Raw genomic sequence first — 16,484 nt, 5'->3', positions numbered from 1 at the left:
CTGCAGTCATGCTTTTACTTGTTTTTGTAGATCTAGGCGAAAACGAAAACTACAAGCCACAGACTTTCTCCTATCACATGCTAGGAAATAATTGTCTACTTGAAACGACAAAGGTTTTTGTGTGCAGCCTTAGTAATCGTGAGCATTTTGTCTGCACTGCCATCTAATGTTTAGAATTGATTTTAGCTATAGATCCTTATGGTGATTTACATAGAATATTGTGTTACAAGCATGTGGTAGGTTTTTCCAAATCAGGCGTATTAGAGAGACCTTCATGTTTCAGTTTCATTTAAAATGTTCGGTGTTAACAGTCACGTAACATTTCGAAGGAATTTCACACAAACTGTTTCTGTTGGAATATCTGTTTTGAATAGTTTTGGTTGAATATTTCCGTGTAACTCTTGACGGCATCAAAGGTCATTTTTTATTTATTGACATATTTATTTTATGAGTCATAATTATCACTCATTTATTTATGTTAAACCCTGGAAGAAAAGAAAATCATTGAAAAAAAGGAGCAGAGATTGTTTTTGGTGTTTAAGCTACAGGGGCGAAATGACTGAGATGAAATTGGAAGGTGTAGCGTTCTGTTAAAAACCTGTTCCTGCTTGTTACCGCAGCGATGAGCCCACGCCATCGACGTGTGCCAATTTGCCACATCCACCTCAGAGACATCGTGCTTCTGTGACGAAATGAGTCCAGGCGGTTTGGTTAAAGGAGGAGGCCACAGATTTGACTCATCAGATTTGAGTCGTCGGCCTTCTGGAGCTCTGGGGCGGCGTGTGAAAGCGACTCCATGAAGGTTTAGCGGCGGAGAGGTCGCCCCCTAAAAATCACACCGATTTGGAATTTGCTTAAAGGGTTTGCGATTGGCCTTAGTTGGCTTTTAAGCGGTTTTGTTTTGGAGTCTTCAGCACCCTGTGATGTCATAGAGGTCCCGTCTCTCTATGGAGTCGCCCACGGGTGGAGACGCTTTTAACCGGACTGACTGGTTTGGCCTGCATCCATCCATCCACGTCGGCGGTGAAACGGGGGCGTAGGTACGGATCGTTTTGTCTTGGTTCGGCTTCGACAAGATGAAGGAAATCTTTTCTGGATAAAGAAAGCTCAATTTATTTCCCAAAATTCCCATCCCTTTGTACATACATTTCCAGAGAGCACACACAGCCTCACAAAGTATATATGTACAGTTTATATATATATATGCAGCTCTATTAACAAGCCACAGCGACTACAGTGAGGTTCGTGGAGCACAGCAGACGTGTCGGCTGTAGTCGTTTGAAACTAGTTTTTCCCGTTTTCCTGCAGTCTGGTGTAGAGGAGGAGAGAATTATATTATTAGCTGAAGAGTGGATACTACAGTGCTGGCACTGCCATCTTATCGAAAGACGTTGAAGCTAACAGCCTGCGTCGATTTCCAGGAACCCTCGTTTTCAGCTCACATCACGTTTTCCTTCAACTTTAACAAACATGTCTGACTCAATACCGTTTTCTTTTGTTGTTGTTCTTTGGCCTTTCCTGTCTGAAGCAGCAAAAGAGGCTTCAGCCGCATGTTCACTCTTTTTCTTCCATTTTTTATGTTTGTCATTTTTGTGTTTTTACCTTTGATATATTTCAATGCGAGTCCCAAACTGTTCAAATGTTTTATTTGTAATCAAGTAGCTTTGATGACTTTATTGTAAAAGTAAAAAAAACTCTGCTCTGCATTACCATAAGCCATTTTAGTTCTTTCTTTGCTTGTCATGGATTTCAGATATAAATGGTGCAAGTACATCAAGAAAATGTTTTGTCAATTTAAAATAAATGTTTTGTACAGATATTTCATCGTTGACTCCAGTTTTGACTTCTTTGGCATCACAGCTCTGACCCAAACTGTTTTATTACGCCTGGCAATTTGAATTCATTCAATCAGGATTGAACCATACCGTCCATAGAGTCATAACAGCTTTAATATGAAAGCAAATCACTGATGTTCTTCCTCTACACATCAACATGATGCTTTAAAATACGATTGCAGTCAGTGCCCCCATTACAGACACGAGGTATTACGCTTAAGTTTACCTGCCAACAGAGGGCGCTAATATCACTGTTTTGTCGTCAGTGGCGTCTTCAGTGTCTCCATCAGTGTGAAACGGATAGAATTGCTTCTCTAGATCAAGCTGGTGAATAAAACAACATCAATCTGTATTCCTCCAGAAGATAATTGTTGAAATGTGTAACACTAACTTTGTGCTAGATTCATATAGGTTTTATATTTGAGGTTTTTCTCTGTGGGTCTGGCTCCTTCAGATACTCCCAGCTGTTGGTTCCTGTACAATGTTTGCTGATTTTAAGTAAAAACTGACTGATCTTATTTTCTGACAGCAACAAGAGGGATATGACTGAGAAGATTTTCATGAATGTCCCTTTTCTTCCTTGGAAAAACAGATTCAGCCTCATCGTTGCTGCTCCTCTCCTCTTCTTTGACTCTTGTCATGAGGGTAGAAATTACTTTCAACTCTCCACACTCCATCAAAATAGTAGAAATGATCATTTTCATCATCAGGGACTTTTTTGTTGTGCTCTCTGGTAGTCCTGCGCTTGTTCTCCTCCTCCTCTCTGATCCCGCCATGATTCACTTCATTTAGCGCTGCAGAATTTGCATTATAACGTCCATCTATGCTTGACATTGTATCTTGTGTTGAGGAAATCCTACTTAATCCCGGTAGTCTGTCCATGCAGTGTTTCAGTCCGTCCTCTGTGCGATGGATTAGGCCTGAGCAGAAAACTGGGCCAGGGTCACCGGTGCGGACTATAACCTGGGGAGAGAAGTGTCATCATCGGTGTGTTCATTCATTCAAACCAGGTTGATTTCATCTTAGTGCAGATCTAGTTTATATTCAAATATCAAACAAGATGGTCAGACAATCGAAGGTTAAACAGTATTTCCTTTCCATTGATGAAATCTGTATAAATGTCAATCTACATCTAGAAGTTTACTTACATTTGAAAGGTTTTCTGTCGGATCTGAAAACACATTCCCACTTTGTTCTGGATCACTTTGGACCTCTGTAGTTGTGGGTCTTATGGGGGATTTGTCTCCTGTCTCCTCCTCCTCCTCATATATCTTGTTGTCTTCTCTCGTCCTGGGAGGTGAAGATGGGATTTCATCAAGATTCCCAGATTGTAAATTCCTCATTTTACAGTTTATATATACGGGCTCAGTGTGAGTCTCAGATTCTGGACTCGCTGTGGTTGTCGTGGTCTCACGCACACTGAGGACATCTGTGCTTAGTGTTGTCTCCTCTTCTGTCTCCATGGTAACTGTAATGGTTTCAGCATTGAAGTTATCTGAAGTTACACCTGATTCATCTGCTGGCTGTGGTTCTTCTTCTTCTTTCCTGTTAATTATACTCATAAAGCGATAAACGGTCTGTGACTTTTCTATTTCCTTTGAGTTTTCTTTTAACTTTTCCATTTTTGCTTTAGCTGTGATTGCTGGTATTAAATCCATTTCTTCCGTTTTAGCCCTTGTGAAGATTTCCATTGAAGACTGGCTGTTTGATTGATCTGTTTCCACAAAGGATCGGTCTTTCATAACTGTAGTTATTGGTGAACGGTAACAAGTCTCCTGTGTGTGTGTAGTTATTGTTTCTCGGTCAGTTCCAGTGATTTCCATTGCAGCAGCACTTGTATGAGGCCAATCACCTTTATTATCATCCATTAGATGTTGAATGTCTGCTTGATTTGGTTTAATTTTTCCATTGAAATGTGCAGCTCTTAACTTATACAGCGGAATAAATGCATCGTGGACACTAGCTGTTGCTTTTGAAGAAGATTTCTTCCTAACGTGTTTGATCAACATGGGCTTTTCATCCAAGATCTTCATATTGCTGGCTGAGTTTTGAGTGTGTTCAGATATAACTGTTATACCCCCAGTCCTTTCAATAACCAAAGCCTTCACTGAAGAGCTCTCAGGGTGTGCATCCAACATCTTAAGTTGTTTGATTGTGCTTGGTGAAGAACTGTGTCTGTCATGGAGGTTCTGGCCTGAAGTACTTGCAGGCGGAGAATTTGGGTGATGATTAATTATATTTATGCTGATACGACTGGCAGGGACACCAGCAGGAACATTAGAAATCACAGATGGAGTCAGAAGTCTTTGCCTTTCTCCATGAAGGAGAGGAACCACCTCCTAAAGGTAAGGAAGCAAGAAAAAGGACATATGACAAACTACAACAACACAAATGCTACTGTGCTGCTTTGACATTTGTTACAGAAAATTAAGAACTTATTCATTATTTTCCATCCTTACATGGTCAAATTGATGGTTCACTATCAGAATGTAATGAATGAACCACATTTGTGTCAGACGCTTCCTGAGATCAACTTGGCTTCAGCAGCTTCTATTCTCTTAGCTGGTGGTCCTTTCACAAGATTTGAGGAGTGGGCCAAGGTGCTGAACTTACATTTCACAGGACTCAGATATTTATTTATATTATTTATTTATACCACTAGGGGGCAGCGAAAAATGTCCAGACTTGACGACAACAGGTTTAAGTTGAACACAATGATGAAAAAGGTGTAGAGAGGAAAAATGTCCCCGTATGAGGACGCAGGGTCTCAGGAGGTTTTAAGGTCTCAAGCATTTCATGGACGAGGCTCTCAAAGAGTTCTGAATCCTTTTCATACAACAGATAATACTCCAGTACCAGTTTAAGACTTTAATACTCCGTCGTCAAAACTGTTAGAGTCATACAAATAACAATAGCTGCCATTTTAAATGTGTCCAGATTTTTCTGTGTCGTATTTGATTTTCTTCAGCCTAGAGATTACAACAAGTGCTTCCAATCCAGACTGCGGGCTTTGTTTTTGTTTATTTGTCCCGGAGTAGGCGAGCAAACATGTCAATCACACCAGGATTGTAACCAGTCGTGATCTCTTTCCAACATGTCAGCGTTCCTGCCCTGGAGCCAGACACGACCTCAACCTGTGTGTCTGCGGTGTGAAGTAAATGATCTAAAATGTTTGTGTTTTTGTATGTGTGTGTGTGTGTGTGTGTGACAGTAACTTATCCACTAACAAAGCCTGAGTTGCACAGTGTTTATTACTTCGACGTACTTTGTCAACAAGAAACCCTACTAATGTGTTTCCCTTGTCTAATTTGTTATTATTGCCGACGCAGAATCAATTGAACATTCTTCGTTATCAGCTCTGTGAAATTAGCAGGGAAATGATACCGATCGCAACGATGCAACAACAATATTGCCAAAATCAGCTTGGTAGTTTCCTGTAATACGCAGGAACATAAGCATGTTTTGCTCAGTAAATCTGACAGTCCATCTGGCACGGTGATAATTTATGCAACCCAGCAGGGAAACGGCAGCAGAGTGGAAACACGGACGTGAAAATAAATCTACTCCTAGATGACGGCCCATCAGCGATAAACAATATTGTGGCAGTGGAATTCAATATGTCAACAGAGTGGATTCAACATAAAAAAAGGAGACAGTAAATTATGATGCTATGTTTCACAGTAATATTGATGTGAAGTGACCATACCCATGCTGGAATACGATCCCTGTGGATACTTCCTGTCAAATCCTGAGCAGAGCAGTCACGTCTGTGAGGGTGGAGATGTTTGGTTTGGGTCTGCTGAATCTCCAGTCCTTTAGGAGTCCGTCCACGCAGGAGCAGTTGCTTACACAAACCCCGGCTATAATCCGTCAGACAGCCTCCTTCTGTGAGGAGGCACAGGTCAAAGAACCCCAGCATTACCAGCAGCAGCCGCAGCCTCATTGTGCCGGGAATGAGTCAAAGCACAGACAGTGACGCTCTTGTCTTTGTCTTTGCCTCCAGCGTCACTTTGAATATGCAAAAAAACATCTCTATCTAGTCTAAAGTGCTGCAACTGGCAATGTTTAACTCCTATAAGGAAATAAAGGGAACTGTAAAATATGTATGTTCATACGGTAGATCTGTTTGTGGTATTTGTATATTGCTTAAGCAGGGAAACTTGAAGAGCGTCTAAAGAGCTAATACCCCCAACAAGGCCCAATAGTCCTCTCTGAATGATGTTCCTTTCTTTTTGTGACGGTATAAATCATTCAAACTGAAAAATATTCTGTTTCTAGATCTTCTGTGTGTGTGTGTGTGTGTGTGTGTGTGTGTGTGTGTGTGTGTGTGTGTGTGTGTGTGTATGTGTGTGTGTGTGTGTGTGCGCGCGTGTGTGTGTGTGTATGTATGTGTGAGTATTTTGGTCTCAAACCAGGTGAAAAGCCACCTTTAATGTAAGTTTGAAAGATACAGTTCTAAGCAACACATTAACTAGGATATGAGTATTTCTTTTGACTGGTGAGAATAAGGGATCACCAATAGAAAGACAACGTCCATATTGACACTGTCTACATCCACCAGAGGAACCTAACATGGCCTTAAATGCTGAACATATACATTTATGGATCTCTCCGTCTTGCAAAGTGAGTTCAGTTCAGCAAACACCTCCCTGTTCTTTCGGTGTTCACATTTACTTATTATCAGATTTGACAGCGCTATACAGAGCTGAGCCCAACCTCATCATAGTGTTTGAACCCGACTATCACTTTGTCCAAGTCACTCTGTCATCACTGTGTCCAGCTGGTAAGGGTTCATTTTGTCTTTGATTGAGTAGAAATAAAGGAAAAAGGGTGAAAATTACAACAAAACTGAGGTAATTGTTCAGTTGTATGTAGAGAAAATGTGAAATTTGTGTGTTTTGATCTTTCAAACAGCAGGGTTAGTTTTTTCAAATGCACTAATATTGGAATTTATACATTTTGAATGAGAAATGATGAACTTATACAGCAGCAATTCAGAACAGAAGTAAAGATGAAGTGTATTAATGTCTGACAGCAAACATAATGTAGCACTTTGAGCTCTCTGGTGAATCCATTTGCATTTCATTGGCATTCATAAATCTATTTAACTGAAAGAGCAAAGGACAATTGAAGAGTTCTTTTATAAAAACAGATAAAATTGTATAAAGTGTGTTTTTTTTCTATGAATTCACAGGCATATTACTACAACTTTGGTAAAAATTAATGAATTAATTAACTTAACACAAGTAAAGTATTGGTTTATTGAGTTTCCTACAATGTTAAATATGACTTAAAGGGTTGATTTATTTAATGATAGGATTTCTGTTTTTATAAAGCAGCTGTTCATAGGTCATGTGACAAATGTAATTGTTGTATAATTGGTATTGTTGGCCATGTTGTTGTCAGTCATGTTATTAACATCACTGCTTACTTTTGCCTTACAGCCTAAATTGAGACCTGCCCTTTGTTTGTGATTATCCTCTACTAAACAAAATGGGAAACATCCTCGCTGCTGTCCAGATAACCAACAACAGCCACAGCACCGTCCGGGTATACGTGACTGAGAAGGAGGAGGAGCTGGATACCTTCATCACCTCTCCAGAACTTGCGGGTGTTTCATCTGAAAGTCCAAATAAGTTGACCTTCGTGAAAGGGGTCAAGTTCATCCGCGTGCTGGCCTCTAACACTAAGGATGTGCCCATGGAAATGAAACGCTATGTGTCCATCTTCGTGGAGGATGATGCTGATCAGAATGTTTCTTCCAAAAAGATCGTACTGAACCTGGCTGTCACGCTTCCTGTTTCTCTGCTGCTCTATGATGTGTAATAAAACACACACACTGTCTACATATCAGAGTGTAAAACAAGGCATGTCAGTCTCAATCTGTGTGAATTCAATTAAACTACAAACAATGACGTGAAATATTTATGGTGTCATCATTGTCAAATAGGAATAGAAGCTTTTATCAACACCAGCCAATAAGTGTGATATTTGTTGTTGATATTTCCACAATGTAACATTTTTAATTCAAATTTAAAAGATAACTCAATCAATACATTAAACAACAATGAGATCATAAAGATTTATTGTAACTAGACAGACTTGTTAGAATCAGGAACAAGGCAAGAACTGGATAACTCGAGGTACAAGATTGTTCTGAGACACATAATCTACATGGAAGAGGGGAGGCGAAAGACTGAGGAGTGCAGATGGAACGCAGGGATGCAGTGACAGTGAACTCTAGTGGCGTTCTAGTGGAGAATCATTTTTATTGTTCAGTGACCGCTAGAGGGGGTGTCTCAGACAAAAACTTTTCGCTTAAAAAAAAGAAGAGGTATTTTGTCCCTTTGCGCTTGCCATGAAAAAAATCGCTCTGGGAAGGTGAAAGTTCACGTGCTAGTTTGACAGTCTGTTAGCATTGCGGCTAAGTATCTCTGTCAAAATGGATGTAAGTCAAACGAAACAGGAGCACCTACTTGCATTAAAAGGTATTTTATATATATATAATTTATGAAGCGATATATAAACCAGTATTTAGGTCGGCGTTTGTTTTAGAGGCCAAACCGACACTTTATACGGTTTGTTATTTGTTGTTGTAGGCTGCTAACAGCTTTAGCCAATAATTGTGTCAGAGGCGATTCCTGCAATTAGCTGAAACATATCTGACAGCTTTAACCCCCACTTTTCACTGCTTTTTACTGCTTTTCACGTCGTTAGTGACCGCCACGGCACTGGATATACAGTATGTTGTGTCCACTGTAGCTCAAAGTGGTTTGGTGTTCCGTGTCAGCTGGTGACTGAGCAATGAAATCAGGAAAATGACGATAAAGTTGTCCCTACAAATGTTCGATTTAGGTTTTGGAGTGTTGTTCATTGTCTCTATGTTTGTTGTCGTGGTGTCGTAAAGCCATTGTGAAACATTATCTGTGATATCGGACTTAAATGTACAAATGAACATGTCAACAAACCACTAGATGACACAAGGAAATGAATTATAGTCTAAAATACTAGAAACAAACATGTTAACAGAAGTTATTTGATTCTTAACACATTTTAAGAAGTAAAAGAAAGAATAAATTATTTACAAAAACTGAAATATAGTTAGAATAAACAATCTTTTATTAATGGCAGCACCCTTCCTGTACTGCATACTAGTATAGATCTACATGTCCCACCTCCATCTAATGTTGTTTCTCTTTACAGTTATGCGGTTAACAAAGCCAACTCTCTTCACCAACATGTCTGTGACGTGTGAAGATCGGGATCTCCCAGGTGAGCCTCAGTGGAACTCTCTATTTGGAGCTCTGTTATACTTTTGTAGAGGTTATGTGTGTCTCAATGTAAGCAGAGCAACAAGAGTGACAGAATACAGCAACATTCCTCCTGTGAGACTCTGTGTGGCACCAGTGAGCTGATGTTGGATCTCTCAAGCTCTAGAGTCGAGTCAACCACAGGAGAAAACTACCTATTTCACAATGTTTCTTCAGAATGTTGAAGTTATTAAGTTCTGCATTTTGACGTGAATGTCACCGTTATTTATCCTAGTATGAACTGAGAGCAGACAGGGGAAGGTTTCTTGATTCCACTTCTGTTTTTCTGCTAAATATTTTTCAACCAACAGCCACAAAACCACACCAAATCAGTCAAATGTCTAAAGGTTCATCTCTATTCTGCATCAAGGTTATAACAATAATAGAATAAATGAAGGATGCAGCATTCTGTGCCTATAAGGATTCAGAATGAGGTTGTACCCATAAGTCATATTGTAGGTTTTGCCACTACACATATTTTAACACACACATTGTTATTAAAACTGACTGACTAATTGCCTCATTAAATGAATCTATATCCTGATGAACTTCATTGAAATCCTGTGTGTGTGTGTGTGTGTGTGTGTGTGTGTGTGTGTGTGTGTGTGTGTTGACAGTAAGCCGACTCCTCTCAAAGCATAAATCACTCTGACACTTCTGGGTAAAATCTCTATTTATATAGAAATGAAGTGAAAGCACAAAGATCAGGAATCTAAAACCGACTGCTCAGGCTGCAGACGTTTCAGAGATTCATGATGATGATATGATATGAGCTGCGGTCATAATCATACTGTTATAATTAAAAGTATAAATATTCCTATTTTAGCTTTCCTCACAATGGCTATTTAGAGATTTAATCACATCATAAGACTATTCAAGGACAGAATTTAGTATACAGGTGCAGCTCAATAAATTATGGTGAACGAACATTTATTTCAGTAATTCAATTCATAAAGTGAAACTCTCATATATTATAGATTCATTACACACAAAGTGAAATATTTCAAGCCTTTATTTGTTTTAACTTTGATGATTATGGCTTACAGCTCATGAAAACCCCAAGTTCAGTATCTCAGAAAATGTTAATATTGTGAAGAAGTTCAATATTGTAGCCTCAGGGTGTCTCACTCTAATCAGCTCATTAACTCAAATCACCTGCTGAGGTTTCCTGAGCCTTTAATTGTCTCAGTCTGGTTCGGTTGGCGACATAATCATGGGGAAGATGACCAGATTCTTAATTTAATGAGCTGCACCTGTATCTATTAGTTTATCTATTTAGTTTCTGTTATTTTTGTTGTTGAAAATAAACTAAATCTTCCCATATGATTATTACAATAACATATGAGGCATTTCTGTGATTTGGTGTCTCCTACCTCGTCAGCACCGTGATGTTTTGGTGGTTTATCTGAGCAGCGATCAACAGCCAAGGCAAAAGCTGCAGATGGCTGAATGCTACAACTCCAGCAGATAATGAGAAAGTAATGGAAGTGTCATTAGAGCTGCTTACGTGGCGGAAACAGCTGGCGTATGAATACACACGACTCACTGATGTGGCTGTGTGATGGAGGCAACAGCGCCCGGGATCAAACTGTTGGGCCACAATCATTAATACACTCTGAGATCCACATTGTTGGTTATAGTTGTGACTTTTAAGAAATGACTCGTGCAGAAATGCCTCGTGGGAAATGTTACGTACTGTTTAAGGCTGTGATGTAATGTTTTGCGCCTCCACAGGGGATTTGTTTGCTCACCTAATGAAGGAAGACCCCTCCACCATTAAAGGCGCAGAGGCGTTAATGCTGGGAGAGATGCTCACTCTGCCACAAAACTTTGGGTAATAAAAGCAAACTTCCTTTAACTTAAACTGTAAAACTGTTGTTCTACATCATATCTTGACTTTCCCACATTTTTGCATGACTCAGAAACATTTTCCTGGGCGAGACCTTCTCCAGTTACATAAGCGTGCACAACGACAGCAACCAGGTTGTGAAGGACATTCTAGTAAAGGTACTCTAAACACAAACGCCTGCATGACACACCCAATCTTAACCCCTCCCCCCTCAATCCCGCCCTGATCTGATCACCGCCTCCTTCCAGGCCGACCTGCAGACCAGCTCGCAGAGGCTCAACCTGTCGGCCTCCAACTCAGCCGTAGCAGAACTCAAATCTGAGTGCTGCATAGACGACGTCATCCACCACGAAGTTAAAGAAATTGGAACTCATATGTGAGTCTGCGTCCTCGGATACAGCACATTCACTATTTAGGGTTTTTAAGTACTATAACAAACTGTGGGAGTGCTTTTTAAACCCACAACAAGCCATGTCATTAGTATTTTCTCACTATTCCTGATGTTTTATTCCCTCTCCTGTTTTCCAGCTTAGTTTGTGCCGTCAGTTATACCACTCAGTTTGGGGAAAAGCTCTATTTTCGCAAGTTCTTCAAATTCCAGGTGAGTTATTTTGAGGCTTTCTCATTAGATTGCATGGGTGAAGTCACACGGAGGCTTAGTAGATGCCTGAGAAATGTCGCAGGTCTTCAACACGGCAAAGGCAACAAACCGCTCCCCCGTCCCCCGCCCGTGCTTTCCTCCGTGGCTCTCAGCCGGTCACAACAGGAACGCCCGTTATCCTTCAGATCTCTTTAATTTCCCTCCTGTGCCAATTTGTGACATTTCTCATTCGGCATGGATCAGCCGTCATGTGAGAAAACGTCAGCGTTCAGCTTTCAATCTATTTTCAATCAGGTTCTGAAGCCGCTGGACGTGAAAACAAAGTTCTACAACGCCGAGGTAAGCCCGCCCCGACTCTCAACCCAACACTTCAATGTGTCAATCAGTATAATATGATTTTCAGCTGTCAGCGAGCGGCTCCGGGCCTTGATATCGCTCGCCACTGCCTATCTGCAAATAGAATAGAACTGTATTGTATGACATGCAAGTTCCAAGTGTAGCAGACATAACACGCTTCATATCATGTTTCATTCCATAGTGAGGAACTTTTCCAGATGCTGATAGTTGTGAAAACAGATGTCTTGGGAAAACCCTTGAGTCACTCAGTCGTATTGTTTTTTTTTGTTGATTGAATATAAAACCAATTTCAAAACAAACGTTGGCCATCAAGGGTTTTCCTGGTAGAGGCGCTGAGCTTCTCCTTTTCCTCTCATGTTCATATCAGTAACTTTGATTTATTAGAGTGCAAAATATCCATTGTCACCATTTTTGGCATGTAACTCCCATTTGTTTGTTCTTGTCTTGTATTTTTTATTTTCTCCATTAGAGTGACCTCAGTTCTGTGGTAATTGTTTCTTCTGTTCTCATTGCTGAACATTTGCTTCTCTTCATCCTTTTTGAGGTGCAATAGAAAGGAGCAAAGTCACGGGAAAAGATGGAAATACATCTATGGATCTTTAAAAAAGGCTTGTTTGGATTGTTTAACCCTTTGAAGTCACAGCTAATCTGGAATATTGCATTTAGAAATACCACTTTTTAATTCTAGAACATTGGTGACATTTGTAAGAATTTGTATTGAAGAGAATTCTAGGGAAATCCCCAAAATAAAACAAAATTTACAAAAATAAATTCTAGATCTATTCCATCGATCTCCTTTTGCTCTTTTCTTTGGACACTCACGCTTCCATATAAACTCATATTCCGCAGGGCTTGGAGTTTTGTTAATACGGTATTAATCTGTGGCGGGTGGGAAATGTATTGATCAAAAGCCAAAATCCTCATCAGGCAAGATTTGAATGATTATGTAACAATGCAGGTATCAACAATGGGGCTGAAGGGTTTGATTCTCACGATTTCATCCATTCATTTAATTCCGACGGGGGGGAAAAAAAGGTGGGCTGGTGATGTTTATCAGCGACGCGTCTTAATATTCGGTCGCGTCTAATCCCGTTGATGGTTTGAGGTGTTGGATGAGTGGCTTTGCATGCCGGAGAGATGCTGAGCTCTTGTGGTTTAACCTTAACCTGATTCAGAGCGGATCCCATTCCAGTTGTTACACGACAAAACTGCAGGCATGAACTAATCTCTGCTTCTCTCTTTGTTTGTATCTCACCGTATACTAGAGGTTGCACTGAAAAGACGACAAGTCCACTTCACGGGTCCTCAACTAGTCGTCTACAAATGTCTAAAACGGACAATCAGCATACCAGTGTGTGTTTCTGTGTCAGGTGCTTCAGTCGCTGCACAAATTTAATAAGCACGTCACCTCCTTTTATTTGTGGACATGCTATTAAAACGGTGTTAAATAAGGTAACAACCTCGAATAGAACTTCCAAATGGGGAAATGCTAAGTATATCTCACGAGTAAATCATTGTTGATATACAGCATATTGACCTATATTAAATAATGTATGTATAGGCTATGAAACATCAGACAAATCAAGTGTGACTTCCCTCATAAAGCATTCAGCAGGGAAACGCTGAGAAATGCGATACCAGAAATCACAACCACTTCCAGCTTTCGGACGCCCCCGCATTGTTCGGATCAACATTTTTACCTCCAGGTCGACGTCGGAGGCCAGACGAGTGCTGATGCATGTGTCACTAAATGAAGCTGTTGGCAGACAAACGGGCCTCTGCAATCCGAGAAGCACTTACGGTATTAAAACGTTTATTGCTGTGTGCGCCGGCATTACAGCTGTCACTTTCCTAACTAGCTCAGATGAAACTCATATCGTCCGACTCACGCATGAGAGGCATGCGGACAGCCACTATGTAATACTTTACTAGCAGAAAGTCAATGAATGATGACTGACTTTGCGTTGTTCAAGGTCTTGCTTTACATTTCATTACTCATATCTACATTTGAGGACTGAGACGGAGCCAAATTGGTTGTAGGAAGATTGTACAAGAAGGTAAGACAACTGGACTTGCTGTTTAGTCTTGGAAGACATTTTGCCAACAAGAGTCTTCTTAAGATCCAAGCCAGCGTTGGACAGTAAACTGGCATTTGTCTTTTGAGAGTCGTTCTTACCTCGGATGACCTTCTAGGCCAAACAGACGTGACAGTTTCTGGCTTCCTAAGAAGAACAGTCTCTCTCTACATGTCTCTGCGCTGTTGTCGTCGTTCAATGTCGGTACGTAAACAAACCGTTGAAATCAGGCGGATCGACATTTACGTTGATATTTGAGGTCCCATTTTGAAAAACAAAACCCCCCCGATTTTCGTGTTGTGAGCTTTTGTATGATATTTGTATGCGACACATCAAACAGCTGAAACTGACGGGAGCAATCCATTGCCTCTGAAGAAGGCAACTGGATAGATATACACGTCTACAGGTCACAATTGCGTTAAAGATGAAACGTTCCAGTCGATGTTTCACACACCACTTTAAATGACTTGTCAGTAAGTAAAGATCAGTAATTGTGCAACCTCTACTGTATACTCTGCTGGCCAGCAAATGTACTAACAATATCCTCAAAGGTACACTGAGCACGCTTGGTAGAGATCAGGACACGACTCACACATGAAGAGCACCTTAACGCAGTGAGGCTCCGCCCTGGCGTAACACCTCCTTTAATACGTAGTGATAAAGCTGAAAAGTATTGCTCAGTCGTCCTAGGAGGTTTTGTTATTGTCGGAAACTGTCAGCGACTAATGTTAGTTTGGATCCTGACCCGCCGTTTCAGACAGATGAGGTCTTCCTTGAGGCTCAGATCCAGAACATCACCACCTCACCTATGTTCATGGAGAAGGTCTCTCTAGAACCTTCCATGATGTACAACGTCACAGAGCTCAACTTGGTCGCAGACGGAGATGACGGGTAAAGTTTCAGTTTCAGTTTGGACTTTTGTTCACAGAAAGATGAACCGTTGTGTTTACCCTGAATCTAATGTGTCAATGTGTCTTAACCCCCATCAGAGAGTCTACATTTGGGAAAATGTCCTACCTACAGCCCATGGACACGCGGCAGTACCTGTACTGTCTAAAGCCAAAGCCGGAGTTTGCAGAGAAGGCCGGCGTCATCAAGGGCGTGACCGTTATAGGCAAGCTGGACATTGTGTGGAAGACCAATCTCGGGGAGAGGGGGAGGCTACAGACCAGCCAACTCCAAAGAATGGTATCAGGATGCTCTCTTGTCCCACGTGTGTATTGTTGTTGCCCAGATTTAAAGAGTGCTTCAGAAAATGTGTGTGTGTGTGTGTGTGTGTGTGTCCTGCAGGCTCCAGGGTACGGAGATATCAGGCTGTCACTGGAGATGATTCCTGACACCGTCAACCTTGAAGAACCTTTTGATATCATCTGTAAAATCACCAACTGCAGGTATAAACACAGACAAACGGAGTCACCGATGGTTTTAAAGAAAGAAAGAGAACGGCACCTTGACCCAGAGCTTTTCTTTGTGTTTCTTAGCGAAAGAACTATGGATCTGGTGCTGGAGATGTGCAACACAAGGTCCATCCACTGGTGCGGCGTGTCAGGGCGACAGCTGGGGAAACTGAGCCCCGGCGCCTTCCTCTCCCTGCCACTCAAACTCCTCTCGTCTGAACAGGGCTTGCAGGTACGACTCCCAGTTAAATAGCAGTTCGGGTGTATTAAGCCAGATGTTCAGGATTAGTGACACATTTTATTCCCCGCTTTGTTTTTTCTTTAGAGCATCTCTGGGTTAAGGCTCACGGACACGTTTCTGAAGAGGACTTACGAATACGACGACATCGCTCAGGTCTGCGTGATCTGCCCCTACACTACCAATGAATGCTAAATCATTTTATCTAACTTTTTACATTTTAGATATAAACGGACCAACTGTGGATCTCTGCGCTCGTGCTGGCATTTCACTTTTCACAAACCTACGTGTCGATTATGTTTTAAAAATTATTTTGTGAATAATACGGATCACTTTATTTGAAAAGAATCATGTTAACTGTGCATAAATGTGAATAAAGTCTATGTAATGTTTGATTTAATGTTCCTTTTAAATGCATATTTCAAGAGCTATTTTGACTTTTGCTGTGATTAAAAAGCTCTGTGGACACTTAGAAGCCCATGAGTACTAATATTATTATTTTATTGAATGCCTTGCTCGTTTAATTGCCATTTAAAAATCTGTCTGTGTCTTTGAAAATGTGTCATAATGAAACCAGGAGTAAGTGCAAACACAATGACTGTAATTCTATGTTTCATAACATTTATTGACATGTTTTAGACCAAACATTGTGCCGCCCTAGCGTACCTATTTGTTTCCATGAAGCATCTGACATCAAATATTCAGATTTTAAGAGCATGCAAAATGAAACCGTCCGAGTATTCAATTTCATATTTAGTGAACAATTAAATATGGTTTAAGGGGAACCTTTATGTTTGCTAAAGTGCAGTAACAACATGAGGC

At 40.7% G+C, this 16,484-nt stretch overlaps 1 protein-coding gene across 1 annotated transcript; it reads left to right on the top strand.

Annotated features, from left to right (window-relative positions):
- Nucleotides 1-8,186: 8,186 nt before the first annotated feature.
- trappc13 (trafficking protein particle complex subunit 13) lies at nucleotides 8,187-16,130 on the top strand. Its single transcript, XM_076164202.1, has 13 exons — nucleotides 8,187-8,323; nucleotides 9,039-9,107; nucleotides 10,880-10,979; nucleotides 11,068-11,152; nucleotides 11,243-11,370; nucleotides 11,523-11,595; nucleotides 11,890-11,934; nucleotides 12,422-12,439; nucleotides 14,785-14,918; nucleotides 15,017-15,215; nucleotides 15,318-15,418; nucleotides 15,509-15,656; nucleotides 15,750-16,130. The coding sequence occupies exons 1-13, from the start codon at nucleotides 8,278-8,280 to the stop codon at nucleotides 15,855-15,857; spliced, it is 1,254 nt and encodes a 417-aa protein (XP_076020317.1). The 5' UTR covers nucleotides 8,187-8,277; the 3' UTR covers nucleotides 15,858-16,130.
- Nucleotides 16,131-16,484: the final 354 nt, after the last annotated feature.

Source organism: Genypterus blacodes, unplaced genomic scaffold (assembly GCF_046128005.1).
Source record: "Genypterus blacodes isolate CSIRO-AG114 ecotype Tasmania unplaced genomic scaffold, CSIRO-AGI_Gbla_v1 ptg000133l_1, whole genome shotgun sequence".
Classification (NCBI taxonomy): Eukaryota; Metazoa; Chordata; class Actinopteri; order Ophidiiformes; family Ophidiidae; genus Genypterus; species Genypterus blacodes.
Note: the sequence above shows the minus strand (reverse complement) of the source record. Positions and strands in the feature narration are given on the sequence as shown.